We start from the raw sequence: 14,280 nt of genomic DNA, 5'->3' as shown, positions 1-14,280 counted from the left end.
AAAGCTGAGAGAAATTTGTTGGTTTGTTAATAAAAAGAAATTTACTAAAAAAAAAAAAACCCTTTTTGCCCTTTGATTTAATTTATGTTTTTACTCTTTTAATTAATCAATAGACATTAACATAAAAATGCAATTTAAAAATAATTTTGAATCAAATGAAAATAAAATTCAAACATAACAAATATAAACATTCATGTCATGCGAAGAGAATGAAAGCAAAAGAAATTTTAAGTGTATAAATCAAAAGATTTTTTTTTTAAATATACAAAATATAATAAATTTAAAATGTACTGTAATTAAAGAATACGAAATTTTGTTCTATTTTATAAATATTTTAAATGGTTTTATAATAATATATATAAACAAAGTCCATGTTTTAAATTAAAAGAAATAATTTTTTAAAAGGAAGAATTTTTTAAAAAATGAAAAAGAGTAAATTAAGACAAAAAAATTGATAAAGAAAATTGTGTAAATAATTTTAACAAAAAAAAAAGAAAAGAAGAAAGAAATAGGTTTAGGGTAAGAAAAGTTAATTTTCCTTAAAAGGAAAAGAGAAGAAAAGAAATAAAAGAAAAAAGGGAAAAAAAGAAATACTATTTTAGATAAGGAGAAGAAAAGAAGGGAAAAGAAATAAAAAATAAAAAATAAAAAAAATAATAAAATGTTGAAAAAATTGCTTAGCTGTTATCCACCTCCATTACGATCAAAACCTCCATTATTATCTGCGTAACTGGAGGAAGGATTAACAAGAGAAAAAAAAGAAGAAGAAAAGAGAGAACACTCATAGAACACACCAAAGCTCAACGCCTCCTCATTCTTCCTCCTTCATCGAAACCCTAACATCAAACGACAACAACAACAACAACAAGAGGAAGTCGTCTCTTTCTGTCTCTGTCTCTCTCTCTCTCTACATTTTTTGACCTAAATTCCTCTTAGCTTTACTCTTTCTTCAAGCTGACGGCGTTAATTCGGCGTTACTGTGAAAGAGAGAGAGAGAGAGAGAGAGAGTGAAGATGTGGGGCGAGGGAGATGAGAGTATTGGAGAGAGAAGAGAGACGAAGAGAGAGGAATGGAGATGGCTTCGGAGCCGGAGAGTAGTTTTAGAGCATTGTCCTTTTATTTGACTGTGGTTTACTTGGGGCTTTCACACTCTCAACCTGACCAAAACCGCCATTTTTAACGCTTTCTCTTTCTCCTATTCTTTGTCTGGATTCTCATGTACATATACTCACTCCTCTCTCTTTCTTTCCCTCTCTCTCTCTCTCTCTTATTTGCTGCCTTTTCTTCTCATTCAGTCTGGTTCTAGGGTTTCAAGTACTCTTCTCTTCTAGCGTGGGCACACTCCGTCGATGAATTATTAGGGTTTTTTTCCCCCCCACATTGTCACCAATGAATCTTGTTGCTTATTTATATCACGCAGCTCTCTCCCTTAACTTCATTTATCTGCTTATCGTCTTGGTTTCTTCAGCTTCTGATTCTGAACTAAACTGTCTGCTTGAATTCAAGAAGGGGATTCAGAAAGATCCGCACAACTCGGTCAACGGGAAGTGGGATTTGGTTTCCGTTTCGAACTTTGATGGTTGCCCTTCGTCCTGGACCGGTGTGTCTTGTGATGAGAACGGTAATGTGTCTGCAATTGTGCTGGACCGGCTTGGCTTGGGAGGGGAGTTGAAGTTTCAGACTCTGATTGGGCTTAGAAGTCTTAAGAATTTGAGTCTTTCTGGAAATGATTTTACTGGACGGCTTGTTCCGGCTCTTGGGACATTATCTAATCTGCAGCATTTGGATCTGTCCTCGAATAGATTTTATGGGCCGATCCCGGAGCGGATCAATGATCTTTACAATCTCAACTATCTTAATTTCTCAGCAAATGAGTTCAATGGTGGGTTTCCAGTTGGCAGATTGAATCTTAATCAGCTCAAGGTGTTGGATTTGCACTCTAATCGACTTTATGGGGACATTGGCCTGCTGGTTTCCCAGCTGCGGAATGTGGAATATGTTGATTTAAGCCACAATGAATTCTACGGCGGACTTTCAATTGGCTCTGATAACGTCTCTAGTCTGGCTAATACATTGAAAAGTTTCAACTTAAGTTACAATAGATTGAATGGTGGATTCTTTGACGTTGACTCTCTCATGTTATTTCGAAATTTGGTAGTCTTGGATATGGTTCATAACCAGATTATAGGGGAATTGCCTTCATTTGGGTCCTTGCCTAATTTGCGCGTTTTGAGGCTTGGTTATAATCTTTTATCTGGCTCGGTGCCTGGGGAACTGTTAAACAGGTCTTTGCAATTGGAGGAATTGGATCTTAGTGGTAATGCATTTACAGGTAAGAATCACTTGACTTATTATTTCACTATTTATGACTTACCGGAGATTTATTGACCGTGAGAAGATGTATTTAAGGTTCAAATTTATGTTCTCCGGACTTAGATCTCTCATCTCTATGGGATTTGCCTAAGGCATGCATATAATGGGTTTTCTTTCTTTCTTTCTTTCTTCTGCTTCTCCTTTTCTTCTTTTGTAAGGTTTGGAAATGCAATTAATGGTTGAAAATTTAATCAATAATTTCTCTTGTCTGATTATGTTTGCAAGACCATTATTTGCTAGTCTATATACGAAATCACTAAATCACATTTATGGAGATGTCGTGTTCATAGACTAATAATCTATTCAGTTCTACTGGTTTCAAGAAAGGTCCATTTATTGTATTTTTCTGTACTACATGAAGACTTGTCACCATTTCAATAATGAACTTTTAAGAAAATTTATCCATTACTTGTGCAAATAAACTTCGTTTTTCTGAACCTATACGGTCATTCATGACTCTGTTGGTATTATACTTTGCTGAACATAATTCATTATTTGCCTTGCAGGTTCAATTCTTCGGGTTGACTCTTCTACTCTGAAATTTTTGGACCTCTCTTCAAATGCTTTGTCCGGAGACATATCAGTTTTGCAATCTTGGGAAGCCAATTTTGAAGTTCTTGATTTAAGTTCAAATAAGTTCTCAGGAAGCTTCCCAAACGTAACTTCCTTCTTTCAGGGATTAAAGGTGCTTAATGTCAGAAATAATTTCTTAGAAGGCCCTTTGCCGTTTACATTGGTCAACTATCCTAGCATGTCTGCAGTTGACTTCAGTTTAAATGGTTTTAGCGGCACTGTCCCTGCTAGTTTCTTTACATCTGTTACCTTGATCAGCCTCAATCTGTCTGGAAACCGGCTAACTGGTCCCATTCCCCTTCAAGGCTCAAGTGTTAGTGAGTTGTTAGTTAAACCATCAGATCTGCCATTGGAATATCTTGATCTATCCAATAACTCCTTGATTGGTGGGTTGCCTTCTGAAATAGATAAACTGGCGAGGCTCAAATTGCTAAATCTTGCCAAGAATGAATTATCAGGACCACTTCCAGATCAATTGACCAGATTGAGTGACTTGGAGTACCTTGATTTATCAAACAACAAATTTACAGGTGAAATTCCTGGTATGCTTCCCAACCTACATGTTTTTAATGTATCCTACAATGATCTCTCAGGTGACGTTCCAGAGAATTTAAGGAACTTCCCCATCTCATCATTTCGTCCAGGAAATGATAAGCTTAACTTACCAAAAGATATAGGTTCAGAGAACTCGATTCCAAATAATTTCCCTGAGCATGGAAGACGTCGTACTTCTAAAGCTAATATCCAAATAGCTATTATTCTTGCCTCAGTTGGAGCAGTTGTGATGATTGTTTTTCTTCTACTGGCTTATCATAGAGCACAACTCAAAGATTTCCATGGAAGAAGTATATTTAGCGGCCAGAGTACTGAAAGGAACATTAAGATAGAACGTTTCAGGCCTTCCATTTTCAAGTTCCAACCGAACAATCAGCCTCCACCAACCTCTGCAAGTTTTTCAAATGACCATTTACTAACCTCCACTTCAAGGACATTATCTGGGCAGGCAGAATTCTCTTCCGAGATTTCTGAACATGTTTTACCTGGAGGTGCTGCTGCGAGTTCATCAATGATTATTCCTAATTTACTCGATGATCCTGTTACATCTGGGAAAAATTCCTCCCCAGGTTCCCCATTATCTTCCTCACACCAGTTTGTTGAAGGGCGTGAACAACCTGTGACACTAGACGTGTATTCACCAGATCGTTTAGCTGGAGAATTGTTTTTTCTGGACAATTCACTGCTATTCACTGCTGAGGAACTATCCAGAGCCCCAGCTGAAGTTCTTGGTAGAAGCAGCCATGGAACACTATATAAAGCTACTCTGGATAGTGGACATATGCTGGCTGTTAAGTGGTTACGTGTGGGGCTGGTCAAACATAAGAAGGAATTTGCCAAGGAAGTTAAAAGAATTGGATCAATGAGGCATAAAAGCATTGTTCCATTACGAGCATATTATTGGGGTCCAAGAGAACAAGAAAGACTTCTTTTAGCTGACTATATTTTGGGAGATAGCTTAGCTCTACATCTTTACGGTAAGAGTGTTGGAAACTTCCTTTTTATGTTCAGATATTTCTTTGCTTATATTTTACTGTCGCTAGCCATATGGACCTGCACATACCCTTTTTGGTGCCCTGTCATTGATGCAATTCTTTTCTGGATTTTTAACCATTGGAGTAATTGTTTTGAAAAGAAATTTATGATTTTGACTTTGTTTTGTTAGTGTTCAAATGTACATGCCAAGAACAGTTCCTTTTAAATTTAGCTGCTGAATTTTATGGGTCGAAATGGACATCTAATTATATTGCTTTTTTTAGAAAGTTTCAGTGCTTCCACCCGTCGTGTAGTTGACATATTGGAAAACATCATAGAGAAAAATTATTGAATTACCCTTTTTGTCACAGCATTAACATCTAAATGCTAATAGCTCATGGGGGCTATCTAAACCCGAGGACATGCTCTTGCATTTTGCGCACAAATAAAGGGTCGGAAAATGGAATATAAATCTATGGCAAATAGTTTTCTCTTGATAAACTGAAGCCAAACCTCTTGTTTCTGTTGTGTATCATTGAAGCCTGGAAAGGAACCTTTTCTATAACACTTTTGAGAGCCTCTATTATTATCAATAGGTCAAATTTCCAAGAAGGATGTGTACTGATTCAACACTCTTGCGTTCGTGGCTCTCTTTTCTTTGACATAATTATTCTCGTAAAAAATATTTGTTTAATCCAAATGTTTTTGAACTGTTGATTTTGATTTTGCTCATTCCATTTCATTTCAAGGTCAATACACGATCAACCTTTATTTATCTGGCATAGCTTGACTAACATTTTTCATGAATTTATTTTGCTTGATTGGAGGGTAAACTGTACATTAGGCGGCTTCCAAACAAGTAAATCCAGTGAATTGTTTATACAAAACAATGAAAAATTTAAATGTAGTGGAAGTTTGAGAGGAAGCTGAAGGTGGATCTCATAACTTACTTTTTACTAGCTGTTAACGTACCAAAACTTTTGACACATAACAATTCTGCAAAATTTAGGGAAGTTCAAAAGGATTCAAGTCTTATGCTCTCATTATGGTTTTAAGATCTTCCAACAATTTTTTTTGGATTTGTGGAAAAATTTATTTGTCCATTTTACCATGCGAACACTTGATTGTCAATTAGGTCTGATTATTACTGCCGTAGTCTTAGACCTCATGTAATAACTGCGAGTCTCATCCTCAAAAGTACATCACGTAGGTCGTGCCCTTAAATTGCCACTGCCATTTAAATCTTAAAATTTATTTATTAATTATTATTATTATTATTTTGTGTATGTGACATGATTTTGTTCTCTCTTCTTTTTTTTTTTTTTTGGATGAATTATGATTCTTGATTCTGTTGTTTGTTAATTGTAGTACTTTCTACATGGAAAGTTAAAGTAGCACCTGTTGGTTTCATTCCACGTTAAATTCATTTCCATTTTCTTTCTCCCAAGGCTCGTACAAAAGAGTTTGAATGGCATATTTAGGATTCTTATTTCTTTGTATTAGTGGCCACACTACAATTGAATATGGCCGGTTTCCAGTGATGCATCTCTATGCCCTTATTATACTTATCTTGTTATAACTGCCACGTCCGAAGATCTCTCTGGAATATCAATTAAGAATGTCCAGCCTCTTGTTGGCATCATGAGTTCCTGCCAAGTTTACGATCATTTACTTTAAGGAACTCACCAGGCTTCTGAATATTCTAGGAATTGATTTTGCATAATCACTAGAATAACATCATCCTTCACATGCTTGTATTCTTCTTGCAGAAGTACTTCACGTGCAATCTGACTCTCTCTAAGTTTACTACCATTTGTTCTAGTAATTGATTGGATTGTTTCCTTTTCTGGCAGAAACTACACCTCGAAGGTATTCTCGGTTATCGTTCAGTCAACGACTAAAAATTGCAGTGGAAGTTGCTCGCTGTTTGTTATACCTTCATGATAGGGGCCTCCCCCATGGAAACTTAAAGCCAACAAATATTATCTTGGCAGGCCATGATTCCGATGCCCGGCTCACTGACTATGGACTTCACCGTTTGATGACACCAGCAGGCATTGCGGAGCAGATATTGAATCTAGGAGCACTTGGATATTGCGCTCCAGAACTCGCTTGTGCAGCAAAACCTGGTCCATCTTTCAAGGCTGACATTTATTCATTTGGGGTAATTTTAATGGAGCTTTTAACCAAAAGAAGTGCAGGCGACATAATATCGGGTCAATCGGGGGCTGTTGATCTCACAGATTGGGTGCGTCTGTGCGATCAAGAAGGACGAAGAATGGACTGTATAGACCGAGATATCGTAGTTGGAGAAGAGCCTTCGAAAGCTATGGATGAACTGTTGGGTGTATCTCTCAAGTGCATTCGTCCTGTAAATGAGAGGCCTAACATCAGACAAGTGTTCGATGATTTATGTGCTATATGTGTTTGATTTTCATCCCCATCCTTCCAACCCCCCGTGTACATGCGTCTTGGAATTAGTTTTTTTCCGTGTTCCTCGACCCCAATTGTTTTTGTTTCTTATTTTTCGCTTCGTATTGGTTTCAGCCTACTGATTTTGGGCTAATTGTCACCATTTTTTCTCCGTGAAATTTTCTTGTAAATGGACAACCACCCCATCCATTGATTTTTTTCCTCCCCTACAAGAGTTTCAGTTTGATGTTAATGGAAGAAAAATGTTGCTCACTTTCAATGTCTGCCCTCTCATTTTCATTTTCTTCTTATCAAACAAAGTCCTTTTTCTGAGGGGGCTATAAAATGATTTCTCATTTTTTCTCAATTTATAGATATTGAGACCGTGTTTGACTTCACACTGCTAGCGTTTTGCAGTGCAAAAAAATCAGTTTAAACATATTCTAAAGGAAAATTCAAATGTGAAAAAACGAGATTGATAATATAATTGAGTTGTTTAACAAATAGACTCTTACGAGTAAAATTAATTTGTTATATATTAAAATTTAGAGATTAAAATAAAGTGAATTGAATAAATTAAAATTATAATATTTTAAAAGAGATGATTTTCAAAATAGCAAAAAAAACTTATGATAATAGGTTCGTATTATTACATTTTCAAAATTGCAAAAATAGCAAATTTAAAAGAAGATAACTCTTTGATAGTCATTTGATCTTTGTCATATTCGCAATATGCAAAAAAAATGTACTATGAATTATTTTTTTATTTTTTATTTTGTCATCCGGTACAATTTTTCATTTTAAAATTTAAGAATTAGAAAGAAATTACTTTTATGAAACAAAGAAAACTTGAGGTATACGTTTTATGTTGTAGCTTGTAGGTTTAATTTTGGAAGACTATAACTCAAGTCATATTTCAATTCTATTTTACCTCGTCATGGCCGTCGGGCTGTTTGACGCCCGCCAAACACCATGAGAAGTGGAGATGTGTTCGTTGACTCCACATCTCAACCGCTTCTCAAAGCTATCAACTCTCACTTGGTGGAACTCCAGCATAAGAGGCGCTGTGAATCAAGGCAATGCCAGCAAAGCCCTCGCTCTTTTCCATCAATTGAAGCTAAATGGTCTACAACCAAACAATTTTACATTTCCCTTCTTAGCAAAAGCTTGCGCCAAGCTCTCACATCTTACTAACTCCCAAATCATCCATACCCATGTTGTCAAATCCCCATTTTACTCTGATATCTATGTCCAGACGGCCATGGTTGATATGTATGTCAAGTGTGGTAAAGCGGAGGATGCATATAACTTGTTTGATAAAATGCCTGTTAGGAATATTGCATCATGGAACGCTATGATTATGGGTTTTTCTCAAATCGGCTCACTTGATAGAGTGTTCAATCTGTTTATGGGGATGAGATTAGTGGGAACTCGGCCAGATGCTGCTACTGTCATTGGATTGACTCGAGCAGTTTTATCTGCCAAAAGTTTAAGGTTTTTAAAAGCTGTTCATGCTATTGGGATTGAAACAGGATTAGATGCTGACAACTCAGTTTCTAACACTTGGATTTCTGCCTATTCCAAATGCGGTGAACTGCAGCTTGCAAAGATGGTGTTCCATGGAATTCAAAAGAATGCAAGATCTTCTGTCTCATGGAATTCATTGATTGCATGCTATGCTCACTTTGGGAAAAATGTAGATGCTGTAAATTCTTACAAAGGATTGCTCTGTGATGGTTTTAAGCCTGATGCATGTACGATTATTAGCTTGCTTTGTTCTTGCCAGCAACCTGAAGCACTAATTTACGGTTCCCTTATTCATGGCCATGGTTTCCAATTAGGTTGCGATTCAGATATTTCTTTAATTAACACCCTTATATCAATGTATTCAAGGTGTGGAGATATTAGTTCTGCTACAATTTTGTTTGATGGTATGTCTATTAGAACTTGTGTTTCATGGACGGCCATGATTAGTGGGTATAGTGAGGTGGGCCGAGTTGATGATGCCTTGGTATTATTTAATGCTATGGAAGAAACTGGAGAAAAACCTGATATAGTTACTGTTCTTTCCCTCATATCAGGTTGCGGTAAAACAGGCGCACTTGGGCTTGGACATTGGATTGACAACTATGCATCTTTACATGGGTTGAAAAAAGATGTGGTAGTTTGTAATGCATTGATAGACATGTATGCAAAATGTGGGAGTTTGAATGATGCTCGAGAGGTATTCTACAGTTTGCCTAATAGAACTGTTGTCTCTTGGACAGCCATGATTGCAGCTTGTGCTCTGAATGGGGAATTTAGAGAAGCTTTAGATCTCTTCTCACTGTTGTCAGAGTCAGGAATAGAGCCAAATAATATCACGTTTCTAGCTGTTCTTCAAGCTTGTTGTCATGGAGGCTATCTCGAGAAAGGAAGGGAATGCTTTATGATGATGACTGAAAGATATGGTATAAATCCTGGTCTGGATCATTATTCTTGCATGATCGATCTTCTTGGAAGGAAAGGGAAGCTAATTGAAGCATTGGAGGTTATTCAAGATATGCCTATGAAACCTGATGAGGGCATATGGGGTGCATTGCTCGGGGCTTGTAAGATTCACAACAACATGGAAATCGGTGAGTATGTGTCTCGTCATCTCTTTGAATTACAGCCGCGGGTTGCAGCTTCATTCGTTGAGATGGCAAATATATATGCATTAGTTGGAAGATGGGATGAAGTCGCTGCTATGAGAAAAAGGATGAGATCAAACCAAATGAGGAAATCCCCTGGGAAAAGCGTTGTTCAAGTGAATGGAATGTCTCACGTGTTTTTTGTTGAGGACAGAAGCCATCACGACAGTTTGCTTATTTATGAAGCGTTGGGAAATTTAGCAATGCAGATGAAACAAAAAGAATTCTCGTCGCATGCTCAGAGGATCATTGAGCTTGATACGGTATGAAGCTGCGTTTACCAATAATCTTCAACCGTGACTAGGGAACTATTTCTCATTAACTGTGATCTTTAACAAATTTGTCTCTATTTTCCAGCATTTTTATATACCACAAGATCCTGGCAAGTTATCAAAATAGGGTAAATTACAATTAGAAATTGTTTCATAAGCTTCAATCTCATTGTTAATAGTAAAATTCTTCATTGCATAGGGGTATGCCAACTTTCTTGAAGTTAGTTGAGGTGCACTTAAAAGGTGGCCTGAACACTCACATATATTAAGATGAAAAAAAAAAAAAAATAGAATGGAGTTTTTGGAAGTTGTCGTTTTTACGTCCATTTTCTTTTCCCACCCATGTTCTCTTTAGGATTTACTCAAAGATATGCAGGAAAGGCTACTGCTTTGGAAACCTTATACCTGCCTCAAATCCCAATTTCTTGCTTCAATCTCCTTGTGATGTTACTCATATGAGTCCATGAAATGTCAGATAAGTATGTTCTCGATATCTGATGTCTGTGCACAAGACACTATGGCAAATAATCCATAGAGATCTCAATGATAATCACTTCAAAGAGAAAAAAAGTGAGCTACAAATTATCGACCACTTAAAGAATGCTGCAAGTTTCTGAAAAGGTCTTAGCATAGATCGGATGACCAAAGATGCCACGTGTGACCAGGTGATGAAAAAAACAGAAAGGTATCTCTTTGTGGAAATGAAAATACAAACCATTGATTCAATGATTGTTTCTTCGTTATGTACTTGTGTTCACCAAAGATAAAACTTTACTATGGATTGTTACAATTACAACTTACCTTGGATTATTACAATTACAACTTACCCAACAACATTCTAAGCTTTTTTGTTAGTAATGAAGATGATGAATAGGAATAGCCGTAAGGATGTCAAGCTTTTGGACAAGTTAATCCAACCTTTACAACATTTATCCAATTTCATTGTCAACATTGCTTACTTGTGAAAGCAGACTTCAATTGACAATCAAATTAAAGAGCTTAGATTGTCAACATTGCTTAGTTGTGAAGATGATTAATTGTGAAGGCGACTTTATTCGACAATCCAAAGGATATACATATCTTTGACTCGATTTCACGTATAAAGTATGGTAACATATCAAACTCTTTAGTTATTTGAAAATTATGTGTGATTGTCCAACTTGTTTAGTTGTGAAGGCGATAAATAGGAGTAACCATTAGATCTTGAGCTCTGGGACAAGTTAATCCAAATTCTTCTGTCATATCCAATTTAACAGGTAACGTGCCATTTGGAAGCTCCCAATCAAAACAGTGGACAAGCTGTGCTATCACTAGACGAACTACTGTTAGACCCATTTGCATTCCAGGACAACCTCTTCGACCGGATCCAAAGGGAATCAATTGAAAATCTCTCCCTCTCACATCCACTTGACTACCGATAAACCTTTCAGGAAAGAACTTTTCTGGGTCAATCCAGAAGTTTGGGTCTCTTCCAATTGCCCATCCATTTACTATTATACGTGACTTCTTAGGTATATAGAAACCATCAACAATGCAATCTTCAAGAGCCTCATGTGGAACTAATAATGGAGCTGGTGGATGTAGCCTGAGAATTTCCTTAACGACCATGTCCAAATATTCCAAGTGATCCAAATCAGTTTCTTCCACCTTTCTATCCAAACCCACCACTTTTTCTAATTCGTCTTGCATTTTCTTCATCACATGTGGATGTTTGATGAGCTCAGGTATTGCCCATCTGATAGTGGTGGCGGAAGTGTCCATTGCGGCCACTAGCATATCCTAAAATTGGGGTCAAGCTAATTAGAACCAAGAACTGAAATTTTTTATACTTAAGCAGAGGAGTTAATAAAATTTTAGGAGCAATTAGCTTTATGCATACTTTTCAGAGATAAATATCATATTTTTTCTAAAAGATAATCAGAAAAACATGCTATTGTGTCATGACCATAGTAAGCCATAATTCTCTCGACTCCTTGATTGAATAAGTAGGAAGTTTACTTACAAGGATTAAAGCTTTGATGTTAGACCGTTCAATCTGATACTCGGTTTCTTGGGAACCCATGATTTCCAACATGACATCCACAAAATCCATCGTCTTATTCTCATTCTTGGATTCAAGATGTTCATCAATAATCCTCTCTAAGAACCCATCAAATATCTTACTAATAGCTTTTGAGCGACGGTCCAACCCTTGAAGATCAAGTCCTGCAATTTGAGGAATAAAATCTCCCAAGTTAGGACTAGCCACTAACTGCATAGCCTCTTGTATCACAGACTTGAAACCCCTCTCATCAAACTCTTGGTCTTCATATTTCTTTCCAAACACCATCAAACAGGTCATATCTGTGTTGAGAGAACAGATTTTGGAGCTAAGATTTACAATAACACGTTTTTTTGCAGCATCTCGAAGATAGTCAACCAACAAACCAAGCTCTTCCATTCTCATTGATCTGAAAGATTTAACTTTCACACTGCTCAGCAATTCGAGTGTGCACATTTTACGCATATTTCGCCAATAAGGGCCATACTGAGCAAACCCCAAGTTCTTTTGACCGTATGACATGTACTTGGAAGCCTGAACAAATGGGCGACTTGCAAAAACAGTATCATGGGTTTTGAGAAAGAGCTCAGCTGCTTGAGGAGAAGAGACGATGACAGTGGGTACAAGGCCGAGTCTCATGTACATAATGGACCCATATTTTTTAGATAAACTTCGAAGATCTCTATGAGGAAGCTTTCCTAGCAAATGAAGGCAACCAAAAATAGGGAACCCTCTAGGACCAGGAGGCAATTTGTTCGGACTTCTATACAGCCTCGTTCTCAAGAGAATAGCAAGACCAACCAATGCAACAGCGAGAAAAATCCAAGCCATAAGGAGACTCAGACACTCAGTTAGATTTGTGGTGGGGTAAAATTTCACACACACAAGGCTCTTGGAGATTGGGTTCTTTTAAAAGCAGAATGGCCGTCCAAGTAATGAATACAAGGACAAAACCTGTCACATCTTCCATATTATGATATCAGACTTGATGGTTTCGATGCCCAATAAAATAAGGTAAGGTTAACTAAATGATATAATACCTCCTGATCCATATGTTGGCAAATTCTAAATTTCTAATCAAGAATCTTTCCTTCTTGAGATGCTAATTCGTGATATATGATATATATTTAACAAAATGGTCTTGTTATACATACCTTTCTACCATTGACGTAGCACTTCCTACTTTCTTGCTGTTAATTTGCACATCACTAAATAATTTATTCGTTTATGATTCACACAATTTTTTAATGCTACTTTCGTTGCTACAGAATTTTTTTTCTTACTAATGTAGTATTTAGAAAAATTCTAAGTAATATATGGGACGTTTTTTTTAGTGCAATTTTGCTTTTACATTATTTTTTACTAATGAACTTTAAATTTGCTGTTTGTTATTATTGATTTCTTATTTAATTAATGTATCTCACCTAGTTTTTGTTTTGTTCTTTTTCCTAAAAGATGAAAAGCAAGGAGCCAAGGAGGTTGTCATTCAATGTATGTGGTTTAGTTTCATATGAAGTCAAGAGATGATAATGATAGGCTTTACTTCTATGAATAATATACACAAATGTATTGTTGGGAACTTCAGTCATCCAATTTTGTTGTTTTCGTATTGAATTTGTATTTTAAATATTAGATTTTTGAATGCTGAGTTATAGCAAATAAATAATACAAACATTTAGCAATATAATATATCAAGCTACAAATTGATTCGTAAAAATCTATCCTTTTATTTTCGAAGCTTATTTAAGTTTTTTTACTATATTTTATAAATAGTTTTAATTTTTCTTACTATCTATAAGAATTTCTCGATCTTTTAACATGAATATTCTTAAATAAATTTATAAAATTTTATTGTCAACGAAGAAAGCGGGTCCTTTTGAATGTCTTTAGACGGAAAGATTGACGTAGATATTATGTATGGTATTTTTTTGTTTACATCTTATAAATTTAGGAATTTATCCATCTTCCATAGAGGAACCAAATGAAACCAAAGTTTCACGTTTGGTTTTGACTATTACAAATCTTATTTCCAAATTTATGTTTTCAAATTCAAACTTCTAAATCACTACACCTCAACTCTAAATTTTAATGAATTATTACTGTGTTTTAAAAAACTACATAAATGAGGTCTTGAATTATTGAGATTTGAATTTAGTTTTGTCGCAATCCTTAAAGTTTTAGAAGTTAGGGTTATTAATTCTATAGCACATCTAGAAAGATAAAAAGCAAAATCGAAATCGACGGCGGTGAGTGATCAAGTCATTGTCTCAAATTTGTATTAATTATATGAAAAGTCAAAATAAGATAATATTAACAATCTCATCTCCTTGAACTAAATAAAAGTCTGACTTCACCCTTCAAATACAAATACAACATAGTTTGTTAAAGTCTAGTAAGAGTTCATTGA

The 14,280-nt window shown here is 35.9% G+C and overlaps 3 protein-coding genes across 3 annotated transcripts; 2 read left to right on the top strand and 1 right to left on the bottom strand.

Annotated features, from left to right (window-relative positions):
• The first annotated feature begins 673 nt into the window (after positions 1 to 673).
• LOC103485016 (probable inactive receptor kinase At5g10020) lies at positions 674 to 7,161 on the top strand. The gene is made up of 3 exons (XM_008442454.3): positions 674 to 2,332; positions 2,880 to 4,478; positions 6,330 to 7,161. Exons 1-3 carry the CDS (start codon positions 1,390 to 1,392, stop codon positions 6,905 to 6,907), a joined length of 3,120 nt encoding a protein of 1,039 aa, XP_008440676.1. The 5' UTR covers positions 674 to 1,389; the 3' UTR covers positions 6,908 to 7,161.
• Positions 7,162 to 7,780: 619 nt separating this feature from the next.
• LOC103485014 (pentatricopeptide repeat-containing protein At4g19191, mitochondrial) lies at positions 7,781 to 13,459 on the top strand. The gene is made up of 2 exons (XM_008442451.3): positions 7,781 to 9,823; positions 13,329 to 13,459. The coding sequence occupies exons 1-2, from the start codon at positions 7,874 to 7,876 to the stop codon at positions 13,398 to 13,400; spliced, it is 2,022 nt and encodes a 673-aa protein (XP_008440673.1). The 5' UTR covers positions 7,781 to 7,873; the 3' UTR covers positions 13,401 to 13,459.
• On the bottom strand, positions 10,866 to 12,793 carry LOC103485015 (cytochrome P450 71AU50-like). Its single transcript, XM_008442453.3, has 2 exons — positions 11,835 to 12,793; positions 10,866 to 11,611 (listed from the first exon to the last, which is right to left on the bottom strand). Exons 1-2 carry the CDS (start codon positions 12,702 to 12,704, stop codon positions 10,997 to 10,999), a joined length of 1,485 nt encoding a protein of 494 aa, XP_008440675.2. The 5' UTR covers positions 12,705 to 12,793; the 3' UTR covers positions 10,866 to 10,996.
• Positions 13,460 to 14,280: the final 821 nt, after the last annotated feature.

Source organism: Cucumis melo, chromosome 8 (genome assembly GCF_025177605.1).
Source record: "Cucumis melo cultivar AY chromosome 8, USDA_Cmelo_AY_1.0, whole genome shotgun sequence".
Classification (NCBI taxonomy): domain Eukaryota; kingdom Viridiplantae; phylum Streptophyta; class Magnoliopsida; order Cucurbitales; family Cucurbitaceae; genus Cucumis; species Cucumis melo.
Note: the sequence above shows the minus strand (reverse complement) of the source record. Positions and strands in the feature narration are given on the sequence as shown.

Coding starts and splice junctions, on each gene's coding strand:
- LOC103485015 (XM_008442453.3), bottom strand. CDS start 12,704: ATGGCTTGGATTTTTCTCGCTGTTGCATTGGTTGGTCTTGCTATTCTC. Junction 11,612..11,834: donor ACATCAAAGCTTTAATCCTT/GTAAGTAAACTT, acceptor CCCCAATTTTAG/GATATGCTAGTGGCCGCAAT.
- LOC103485016 (XM_008442454.3), top strand. CDS start 1,390: ATGAATCTTGTTGCTTATTTATATCACGCAGCTCTCTCCCTTAACTTC. Junction 2,333..2,879: donor TAGTGGTAATGCATTTACAG/GTAAGAATCACT, acceptor TTTGCCTTGCAG/GTTCAATTCTTCGGGTTGAC. Junction 4,479..6,329: donor CTTAGCTCTACATCTTTACG/GTAAGAGTGTTG, acceptor CTTTTCTGGCAG/AAACTACACCTCGAAGGTAT.
- LOC103485014 (XM_008442451.3), top strand. CDS start 7,874: ATGTGTTCGTTGACTCCACATCTCAACCGCTTCTCAAAGCTATCAACT. Junction 9,824..13,328: donor GGATCATTGAGCTTGATACG/GTATGAAGCTGC, acceptor TTTTCCTAAAAG/ATGAAAAGCAAGGAGCCAAG.